This window comes from Pseudophryne corroboree, chromosome 2 (assembly GCF_028390025.1).
Source record: "Pseudophryne corroboree isolate aPseCor3 chromosome 2, aPseCor3.hap2, whole genome shotgun sequence".
Classification (NCBI taxonomy): domain Eukaryota; kingdom Metazoa; phylum Chordata; class Amphibia; order Anura; family Myobatrachidae; genus Pseudophryne; species Pseudophryne corroboree.
The window spans coordinates 197,348,527-197,360,542 of NC_086445.1; the positions used below are offsets into that span (position 1 = coordinate 197,348,527).

General features: G+C 46.0%; 1 protein-coding gene across 4 annotated transcripts in view; it reads left to right on the forward strand.

The window, feature by feature from the left end:
- PDE1B (phosphodiesterase 1B) overlaps positions 1-12,016 on the forward strand; it is a 532,158-nt gene that overhangs the window by 15,174 nt on the left and 504,968 nt on the right. For 2 of the 4 annotated variants that reach the window (XM_063952207.1, XM_063952206.1), the window contains exon 2: positions 6,987-7,095. In XM_063952207.1, coding sequence (XP_063808277.1) covers positions 6,987-7,095 — 109 coding nt within the window. Of the gene's footprint in view, positions 1-6,389; positions 6,638-6,986; positions 7,096-12,016 lie in introns of those variants that run through there. The other 2 variants (XM_063952208.1, XM_063952209.1) reach the window with 2 other exon arrangements.

The following is a 12,016-nucleotide window of genomic DNA, read 5'->3' on the forward strand; positions in this document are numbered from 1 at the left end:
GGCGTGACTATGATGACGCGATTCAACAAGAATCGTGTCATGTACTGTCCGGACCGCCCACTTTACTCTCAAAGTGGGCGGCCGGGCAGGGGGAAACTGAAAAACAGGGAGACTTGTCTGCTCTTCCGTGGGGCCGGGAGGGTCACCCGATTTTCGGGAGCCAACCGGCCATTTCGGGAGAGTAGGCAAGTATGGTTATATGGCTGATGAAAACCGGGTGGAATGCAGACTTAAATTTAGCCAGCTACAGAATTTGTGTCCCAGATTAGAGATATATTGTGGCAACTCTCTCTCTCTCTCTCTCTCTCTCTCTATATATATATATATATATATATCTTACGTCCTAGAGGATACTGGGGTCCACTTAGTACCATGGGGAATAGACGGGTCCACTCGGAGCCATGGGCACGTTAAGAATTTGATAGAGTGGGCTGGCTCCTCCCTCTATGCCCCTCCTTCTAGACTCAGTTTAGAAAATGTGCCCGGAGGAGCCGGTCACACTGAAGGATGCTCCTGAATAGTTTTCTGCATTTATTTTCTGTTTGTTGTTTTCAGGCAGGGCTGATTGGCACCAGCCTACCTGCTTCATGGGACTTAGGGGGGATGACGGGCCAATCTCTTGAAGGGTTAATGGTCCCGTTCCCCGCTGACAGGACACTGAGCTTCTGAGGGAACTATTCGCAAGCCCCACCACGGCGAGCATACATTCCCGCAGCACGCCGCCACCCCTAACAGAGCCAGAAGAAAGAAGAGTGGTGAGTATGGTGGCACGAGGGTACGGAGACGCACGGCTTCTAAACGGGGCAGAATGCATCTCCAGACACAGTACACAACTGCGTCTCCGTACACTGTACACAGTACCCAGACTGGCAACACAGCCTTAAAATGGTTTCTCTCCATCTTAAGCACCAGTTTAAAAAAAAGCGGGAAGAGCGTGCACCATTGAAGGGGCGGGGCTTCACTATGAGAGGATCCAGCAGCTCACCAGCACCATTTTCCCTCTGCAGTGGATGCAGACGCTGACAGGACAGGGACGCGCAGCTCCTCCGGTGTGACTTCAGATTACCTCAGCGGTCTCAGGGGGTCATAGCAGGGGGGGAGCGACTATTAGTGTACTAAGTCCCCTATCAGGGTACTTAGTCTGCGATTAGGCTAAGCTTGACATTAGCGATAAGGGCGCGGTGAGGGCTGGCTCCAAACAACTCTGTGTCTACCTGAAGGGCTCTTTATGGTTTAATTGTGCTTAACCTTTTCCTGTGTGTATGTGCTGTCACATTTACATTATGTCAGGCAAAGAGTGTGTTTCTTGTACAGCGATGTGTTCCTCTTCACCAGGGGCTCACTACTGGGTACTCAGGGTTCACAAGCTAGCGGGGCTAAACCGGAGTGGGTTAATTCTCTCAAAGGAATGATTTCCACTCTTTCTACAAAATTGTCCCGCAATGAGAGAGACGTAATACTTAAAACAAACTGTAGATCAGTTTATGAACAGAGACTCAGTCCCCAAAAAAGCGTCTCAGTCCCCTCCCATTTGTCCGCAAAAGTGAGCTCTGTCCCATATCCTGCAACCTGACTCAGACGCTGATGGGTCAAACTTTGTGGAGGGTGGGGTAGACTTGGAGGTGGGGGAGGGGGGGCGGCTATGTCACAGGGAATAGAGGCTCATGTAGAGGCTATCTGAAATGTCCTGCATTATCCTGATAAGGTGTCAGAGGAGAGTGAGGAATCTTATTTTAATGTAAAGAAGAAGTCTTCAGTTACTTTTCCTGTGTCAAAGGAATTGAATATCCTGATAAGAAGTTTCAGATCCCTAAAAGGTTGCTCTCATCTTTTCCTTTTCCTCTGGAGGATAGGAAAAAATGGGAAAATCCACCAATAGTGGACGCATCAGTCTCTAGGCTGTCACGTAAAATTGTATTGTCTATTCCCTAAAAGACACGGCTAATCGTAAAATTGAGACTACACTCAAATCATTGTGCACAGCTGCTGGGGTGGCCCAAAGACTCACTATTGCATGTGCGTGCATCACTTAAACCATTGCGAAATGGTCAGGTAACCTAATTGAGGGGTTAGATTCCTTATCTAGGGGGGGATGTTGTCTTACTCTTGCAGCATATACAGGACTCTGCGAACTTTATGGTGGAAGCCATAAAGGAAATAGGGGCTTGTGGCTACGCCTGTGGACTACTGACGCAGGCTCCAGGAAAGGTGTGGAAGGCCTACCATTCACAGGAGAGGCCTTGTTTGAAAATGAACTAGACAAATAGATCCCCACAGCAACTGCGGGTAAGTCTACGTATCTTCCTTCCGCAGCCCCCCGACCAAGAAGACTTATTCAGCTTCTAAGTTGCAGTCCTTTTGGAAGGGCCAAGTTCAAGGGCAAATCCAGAGGTGCTTCTACGTCCTCCAGTGGCGCAAGAGGTAAACCACGCAAACCAGCAACTGCAGGTCCTCAGGAACAGAGCTCAGGCTCTGCTTCCTCAAAGACTTCAGCATGACTGTGAACCGCAGTGCCTTGAAGGCTGTCAGGTGGGAGCCCGACTACAATTCTTCAGTCAGATCTGGTCAAATTCGTGCCAGGATCCCTGGTTCAAAGATCTTATTTCCCAGGGCTACAGACTGGAGTTCCAAGAGCTCCCACCTCACAGATTCTTCAAATCAGGCTTGCCAGTTTCACAAGAGGCAAGTATAACTTTACAGCATGCCATCCAAAAGCTGGTACAGACTCAGGTCATTGTTCCAATTCCACCTCATCTTCTAAGCAAGGGGTACTATTCCAACTTGTTCGTAGTACCGAAGCCGGACGGTTCTGTAAGACCGATTCGGAACCTCAAGTCTTTGAACCCGTACTTACCAGTGTTCAAATTCAAGATGCAGTCTCTGAGTGCGGTGATCTCAGGTCTGGAGGAGGGTCAATTCCTAGTGTCTCTGGATATCAACGATGCGTACCTTCATATTCCGATCTGGTCGCCTCATCAGGCTTATCCATGGTTTGCACTGCAGGACTGTCACTACCAGTTCCAGGTCCTGCCATTTGGTCTTTCCACGGCCCGAGGGTGTTCACCAAGGTGATGGCAGAGATGATGTTTCTATTCCGCAAACAGGGAGTGAACATAATTCCGTACCTGGACGATCTCCTGATAAAAGCGCCATCTAGGGAGAGGTTGCTAGACAGCATTGGTCTCTCAACCAAACTCCTCCAGGATCACGGGTGGATTCTGAACCTTCCGAAATCTCACCTAGAGCCAACAAGGAGGCTCCCATTCCTGGGAATGATACTGGACACAGAGTCACAAAAGGTGTTCCTTCCGTTGGAAAAGGCATTGGTAATCCAGTCGAACAACGCCCTTCTGCAGGCATCACATCTTCTTCAAGATCGGGCAATTCAGGTCCAGTCGGACAATGTGACGGCAGTAATGTACATAAACCGAATGAAAAGCAGAGCAGCAATGTCAGAGGTGTCAAGAATTCTCCTCTGGGCAGAAAGAAACGCTGTGGCGTTGTCAGTGGTCTTCATTCTGGGAGTAGACAACTTGGAAGTGGACTTCCTCAGCAGATACGACCTGCACCCAGGGGAGTGGGGCCTTCACCCAGAAGTGTTCAGGTGCTTGACAAGTCGATTGAGATATCCACAGATCAACATGATGGCCTCTCATCTCAACAAGAAGCTCAGGCGGTATTGTTCCAGGTCGAGAGACCCACAGGTGGTGGCGATAGACGCCCTGACAACTCCATGGGTCTATCAGATGGTGTACGTGTTTCCTCCCATTCCTCTGATCCCAAGAATTCTAAAGCAGATAAAAAGGGAAAAGGTTCAAGCAATACTCATTGCTCCAGACTGGCCAAGAAGGGCCTGGTACGCGGAACTTCTGGAGATGCTCCTTGAAGATCCGTGGCCTCTACCTCTTCGCGAGGATCTTCTGCAACAGGGCCCGTTTGTCTATAAGGACTTACCGCGGCTACGTTTGACGGCATGGAAGTTGACCGGCTAATTCTAGCCAGCAGTGGGATCCCTAAAAAGGTTATCCCGACCATAGGGGTCATTCCGACCCGATTGCACGCTGCAGTTTATCGCAGTGGTGCGATCGTGTCAGTACTGCGCCTGCGCCGCAGTGCGCCGGTGCATGCCAGACGGCCGAAGGCCGTCGTTGCCTAGCGATCGCCTCTGCCTGATTCACAGGCAGAGGCAGTCACTGGCGGGAGGGGGCCGTTTAGGGGGCGCGGTCCGGCCAATGCAGGCATGGCCGGACTGTTGAGGGGGCGGTTTGCGGCGGCTGCGTGACGACACACGCAGCTGCTGCAATCCGGGCAGTGAAGAGGTTCTCCCAGCCAGCCGCAGGAGCTGCGCTGGCCGGGAGGTACTCCTGAAATGCAAAGCATTGCCGCTGTGCGATGCTTTTGCACTTCTGTAGGGGGAGGGGGGTGGCGGCACTGACATGCGGTGTGGACTAGCTCTGTGCTGGGCGTCCCCCCGCATGTCTGAGTGCCTGAATTTAGCACAGCTGCGATCAACTCGGAATGACCCCCTATTATCCAAGCCAGGATGGGGGTAACGTCTAAGTATTACCATCGTATTTGGAAGAAATACGTCTCTTGGTGTGAGAGCAGAAATTATTCTGCGGTGGAATTTCATCTAGGACGTTTCCTGCTTTTTCTGCAGGCAAGCGTGGATGTCGGCATGCGTCTGGGCTCCATAAAAGTCCAGATTTCGGCCTTGTCCATTTTCTTTCAGAAACAATTGGCTTCTCTCCCTGAAGCCAGACTTTCTTGAAAGGTGTTCTGCACATCCAACCTCCCTTTGTGCCTCCCACGGCACATTGGGATCTTAATGTGGTGCTGCAGTTCCTCCAGTCGGACTGGTTTGAACCGTTACAGGAGGTGGACGTAAAATATCTTACGTGGAAGACCGCCACACTGTTGGCCTTGGCTTCAGCAAGACGTGTGTCGGAGCTGGGGGCTTTGTCTCACAAAAGTCCCTTTTTAACTTTTCATGAGTACAGAGCTGAACACAGATCTCGTCAGCTATTTCTTCCTAAAGTGGTGTCCGCATTTCACATCAACCAACCTATTGTGGTATCGGTTGTCACCGACACCTCTGCTACTTCTTCTAAGTCTTTGGATGTTGTGAGGGCTTTGAAGGTGTATGTGAAAAGAACACCTCGTCACAGAAAAACGGACTCGCTGTTTGTTCTTTATGATCCCAATAACATTGTGTGACCTGCTTCAAAATCTGTACAGGCCCACTCTACTAGGTTGGTGGGTTCTTTCTGGGCGACTGCCTGGGGTTCTACAAGTTCGATACTTTGGCCTCTGAGGACCTTCAGTTTGGTCAATCAGTTCTGCAGGAACCTCAGCACTCTCCCACCTGGTTTGGGAGCTTTGGTACATCCCCATGGTTCTAAATGGACCCCAGTATCCTCTAGGACGTAAGAGAAAATAGGATTTTAATTACCTACCGGTAAATCCTTTTCTCGTAGTCCGTAGAGGATACTGGGCGCTCACCCAGTGCTTCGTTCTTCCTGCACTGTTACTTGGTTAAGTAATGTTGGTTCAGCCGTTGCTGTTCCTGTTTCAAGTTTGGTTAGCATGGCTTTCCTCTTGTATGTGCTGGTTCGGAATCTCACCACTATCCTTATCTATCCTTCTCTCAAAGAATGTCCGTCTCCTCGGGCACAGTTTCCTAGACAGAGTCTGGTGGGAGGGGCATAGAGGGAGGAGCCAGCCCATACTATCAAATTCTTAAAGTGCCCATGGCTCCTAGTGGACCCGTCTATACCCCATGGTACTAAGTGGACCCCAGTATCCTCTATGGACTACAAGTAAAGGATTTACCTGTAGGTAATTAAAATCCTATTTTTTATATATATATATATATATATATATATATATATATAGTACATGTTTTGAATGCTGCAAGCTCCATATCTATATATCTGTAGTGCAGCTACAGGTCATGTACTTGTTTCTATAAATGTGTGTGTTATGCTTCATGAGTGGATTACCAGTAAAGCCACAGTAGCACCTCTTTATTGACTGCTGTAAAATATTTCATAGACTGGTTAGGTTACACATGTTGTTATATGCTAAGAACTTATACATGACCCAATAATTTTGGATATAATACGACACATTCTGCTCATTGCTGAGTTCTATGCCCTTGGTGCATTGCAGGTTTATGGTGACCATTATATAATCTGTTGTTTATGTCCTATTGCCATGACAGCCACATGTGGCATCGCGGGAGGGCAGGACTCTCGTTACAGGTCACATATAAATCCTTATGGGCAGGTGGGAATAGTATGTGCAGACTCTGATAACCTGTTAGAGTAACCGGGGGGAGGTTCTGGTGTGGATTAGAGGTATAACATACTCTATCTCGTTCACTTACACGCGTTCAGATCCCACTGCAGAAGGGGCTGGCGTCCTGCTTCATGCCATTGCTGCTGCTATTAGTCCCCCTCCCTGCTGCCCACATTTATCCATCACAGCGCAAGGAGAATGGACTGATTTCCCTGAAGGACACAAGGGAGACCACAGAACATGTGAGAGGAAATCATTTGCATGAACCCCTTGCTTGCTGGCACAGCTCTCATAGCCGTCCTGGTAGTAAAAGGTTGATCCTGCTATACATGTTATGGTATGTTTCAGAGTCTGTGATTTGGGTACCGTTTGTGCATCATTGTTTATCGCTGGGAGGCTTATAGGAACTATGCACTGTCCCTAATGCATCCTTTTGCCTCTTGCCCTTGTTCAGTGTATTGGTCAGACGTGTTTAATATCAGCTAAGTGGTGTAGCAGCCTCTATTGAACAGATACGTTCCGCAAACGATTACAGATACAGTCGATCACCTCATCCTGTAGCTGAAGAGGTTGTCAAATGGAGCATTGTTTAACACTACGTTTCCCTGTTAAGTTTCCACCAGACTGTAGAACGTCAGACACATCCTTATAATAATGTCACTGACATGTTTTCTGCTTTTGTGCAGGAATGATGGAGTCGCCCAGCGTCGACAAAGATCTGCTGGAGGCATGCACCTCTCCACTCGAGCTGAAGTCAGCCCCCAGCAAGAAGATGTGGGTCAAACTGCGGGCTCTGTGAGTAACTAGCATCTGAAGGGTTAAGGGACTTCCCCTCCCAACATGCGCAGACCACCCTTAGGAATCCCATCTTTGCCGAGAAACTGTTTTCCTCCTCGCATGCAAAACGAAACCATTCTGAATAAACCATCACATAACAAAAATGATTTAACGAGACACATACAAGGGTGTACTCACCCGTAATGTTACAGCAGTCTGCTGCATTGAGCAGAATTATTTTTCCATGCATTTGAAAGATAAGTGGAAACAGCAATGGCAGGGCACAAATGCTAACGTTACCATGGCAACCTCCGGTATAAGATTCCGATTAACACCTTAAGCAAAATCTGCACCCCTCTTTAGTAGATACGATTTAGACATTTCATGCTTTGCTCTATGTGCATCCTATGTCAAATGCAGTTGTAAATAATATGTCATTTCTTAGCATTTGCAAATTTGTAGCATTGTTATGCTAATTTATATAGATCATGGATTGATAGGATACTGTTTAATTCAATTCTTAACAAAGAATTATCTTGGATAAGATACAGAAATTTCTATTTTGTATACTTTTAATTTAAAGGAGTTAACTCAATTAGGGGCGAAGGGGGCAATTGCCGGTGCAACAGAGTAGAAGCGCTGGCCACGGCGTGGAAACACACTGGCAGTGTCAATGGGACCCCCCCCCCCCTTCCCGATCTCGCCATGGACTCGCTGTTTTTTGTATGCAGCCCTGTTGGACTGCAAAAAATATCCAGTCCGGAGCTGCAAATAAGTTCACATATCGCCGCCTGGTTGAATTGAGCCCAAAGTGTGACATGTAGGAGATACTGTAACAAGCGAATAATGGTTTGGGTTTTATCTATTTGCTTTTTCTATATTATAATTATGTATGACTGCTAACATTCTGTAAACTATCCCATGTTGTTGTATATGTTTAAGATTATTCTGCTGATGTGTTTTGTGAAAAATAGAATATTGCTTCATCTTATACCTTTGGTCACCTGTGGGTACAGACCACAAACTAACCAGTAAAACAAAACTATCAATCCTCCTTTTAGAAGATGTCAAATATAGTCACAAAAGATAGACTTTATAGTATACAAGATTCATCCTGTTTTTTAATTACTAACAAAATTCAAAAGAACAAAGATGGGCAATAATATATATAGTATAGTATATATAGTCTTGTTTTACATTTAATTCTATTGCCGTGCTAAATCTTCTAAAAACCATCACTGTGTAAATATACCCCTTAATCCCAAGAATCAAAAACTGAGCCTCAAATTACCTCTGCAACACCACATCAGTGATACTCAAATGCCCCTAAGACCTCCCAATTACGTCCTCACATAGCCACAAACTACCACTTTCCACAAAATGCCCCTACGTGTCCTTAGGCCACCACGTACCATTCAGACCTTCCACTTCCTGCAACATGCCCTCACAGTCTGTACCCCACTTGCCCCAAAATGCCCCTCATACCCTCAGATACTACGTATTCCAAAACTGCAGACATGCCCATCACAAGTTAACATACAGTATGTTTTTTGGCCATGTTCAGTTTACCCTCATTACTGTTGTACTACCAGCAGGGATAGCAGCATTTTCCTGTACGTTAATTATACAGCTTCTGTGCATGAGTGGGCTCATTTTGTTTCTTACCCGGATTTAATGTGTCACATAGCCTATATAATATAGATGTCAGTTACTAAAGGGTTTCTACCTCTACCTCTTTCCTGTCCTTGAGGTCTTACGTGTTCCTAATAAAAAAAGTGCCATCTGCAGTTAGCAGATATTTAATTGTCTGGAGCAATCATCCACGATCTAAGCAACCTAAAGAATATCCTTATGATGACGCACTCTAATGCTATGTTTATCCATACCCAGCTCACCAATAAAACATGTTCTAGTCCTAGTCAAGCCCTGATTTCACACTAGACTCACAGGTGTGTATCTAGGGGCCACTGATGCTGAAAGCAACATTTCTCTGCAAAATTAATATATCAATCTGTTTTGTTTGTCAGCAAAGAAAGATTTAGTTCCCCCACTTGCCACAAAATGAAGCCACATGTTCTCACATTCCATTCAGACCTCTCGTTTTCCATTAATTGCCTACACATTGTATTTGCCCCCCACCACAAGTGCCCCACATGCCCTCAGATACCACACGTATGCCAAAACACCCTTCAGACTTCTCTGCATGTCATATAATCCACAGTTTACCTCTGCATAGCACTCAGACCACCCCACATGGTCCCATTAGCAGGGAGTAAACAGGACCTCCAACTGCTAACTCAGTAACCTAATTAATTAGTCACTAATTATAATTACATTATTATATATATTCAGTTTATTACTGTCAGCCTCAAAATTGTTTACAGTCAATTCATTACCTGCAGAGGAAAGAGGGAGGCATGGTGCAGACTAAACCTCCTCCTCCTCTGATTACATGTACTGTATGATATTACTAAGTTGTGCAGGGAAAGCTGGGTGATGTTGAAGCCAGTTGCTCTCTTCACTTCCAGTCTTATACTCGGCTCTCTGACATAAGAGAATAAGTCAGAGCGGGTACGTACAGCTGGGGGCCGCAGGTGAGGTCTCGCAGAGTCAGCTGTTGCCTGTCACTGAACTAGGGCAAGTAAGACAATGGGGGTCATTTATAAATTAAAAAATGTGCAGCACATTCCTTTTTGTGCAAATGTGTCTGCGTATCTGGTGTCTACATACAAAGGTCTACTCTACCCTTCTGAATTCATATTCATTTATTCCAACATTTTCTCATTTTGCAGGCTAGCATTCTTACTATACTACTCATGTTAGCAACATTGAATTACTTCCTACTCTCACATGAAGACTACTAACTTAATTACAGTACACCTTATTGTTTTCTTGCTCTTTTATGCTTTTTTTTAATTTTTAAATGCATTTATGTGCACATCAGTAATATATACAGTAGTATATACACCTCAGGAGAAACAAGTGTCTATACTTAGCCTTATGGTAGCACAGAGAAAGGGAAGGGATAGTGAGTTTATAGCTGTGAGAGTGTTAGCACTAAGGGGGGAATGTACTAATGCAAATCGCCACCCATCGCCACGATGCTGATCGCATATGTACTTACATTTGCGATCAGCATTACGGAGGACAGCTCTTCTGATAAGAGCTGTACTCCGCGATGCGCAGCGGCAGCCTGACTTCCGGGATTCGGCCCCGGGAGTCAGTCTGCGCATGCTCAGGGTGACGGGGGCGATCGTGAGGCATGCTAGGAGGGGTTCTGATCGGATACCTCACACAGCGCTGCGGAGAGAAGCCCATAGACTTCTATGGGGTATCTCCAGCAAAAGCTGGCAAACCCCGCCGCAGCGCTGACCTGGCGGCTGGGGGATATAGTACATTCGGAAAATGTGGTAAACAGAGTTTACCGCATTTTCCGTTTAGTACATCCCGCCCTAAATGCATTAACCTATCTGTATGGGATGGTAATGAGATCCCGGTGCTTGGGATGCTGGCAGTCAGAAGACCAACAGCGGCATCCTGAAAAACAGAATCCCGACACCTGCTCCCTCTACCCCCTAACCCTAATCCTCCCCCGTCCGCAACCTATCCCTAACCCTCCCCCCTATCCCTGACCCTACTCCTCCCTCCTTAGTGCTTAACCCCAACATTCCCTTTTCAGTGCCTAACCCTCCTTCCTCTCAGCCTAACACTACCCCCTCCCCCACCACAGCCTAACCCTAACCCTTCCTCTAGTGCCCGAACCTAACCCCCACCCTCTTCACGCAGCCTAACCCAAACCCTCCCCGGCATACATATAATCGGAATGGCAACAGTCGGAAATTCCGGCCCTGGCATTGTGATCGCTGCCGGGATTCTGACCAGTATGCGGATTCCGGCTCCGGTATTCTGTCTGCCGGCATTCCGAACAACTGTATGCTAACTGGATCCTGTGTGTATACAATATAATAATCTAGTGACATGTCATATACATAAAAAGGACAGTATTTAGACAGTGTTATTAATAAATGCAGTACAATGTAGTCATTTATTTTCTGCTGCAGTCCAAATAGAACTATGAATTAAGTCATGTGGATAGATGATTTTTAGATATAATTCATATAATATAGCAGACACAATAATTAAGTACTCTCAATGGGAGGAGTTAAAATGAGAAAAGAAAGAAACAAAGAAAGAAAGAAAGAAAGAAAGAAAGATGATATGTTTCTACAAAACTTAGAGAGTAATGATACATTTTTGGATAATCGCAGTCCCCATAAGAGACTATGGGGGGCTGGGGACCAAATATTTTATGAATTTAAAGGGACTGCATGATAAATCTTTGTTCGTAGGTTACACAAAGTGATGAAAGCCTCTTTATTCTGTAAAATAGCCAGAGATAAGGTTATAAGGTTATCACCACTTGATAAATAGACCATGAAGCGTCATCTGGTCCACCATCCCAGTAAGGTTATTGCTTAAAATCAAAACAGTTTCTTGGTCTCATTTGCTAGCTACATTTTTCTTAAAATGGAATGATGTATTAATTTAGCAGATAAAAGGTTTATTTCAGCATCCATAGCCCTAAGCACACACCTGCTGAGCCTAGTGTGAAATCTGGGCTTGACTAAAACTATACGCTGTTTTTACTGCTAAGCTTAGTATGAATAAAACATGGAATTAGAGAGCTTCATCGTAGGTGTATTCTTTAGGACCGTGAGATTCTGGATGTTTGTTAAAGACAATGTAATAACTTAAAACCAAGTAAGGGAGAAAAAAAACCTTCAGTTAGGAACAGAACCTGTGTGAATAAATTAAAGGAACATGTTGCTCTTTGTCAGGGTTGTATCTAGGGGTCCAAGCGGCCCTAGCAAAATAAGGGACAGGCACCGTCACCCCTTTCCCCCCTTAAACCGTTATTTGAAATACGGAAGACGCGTGT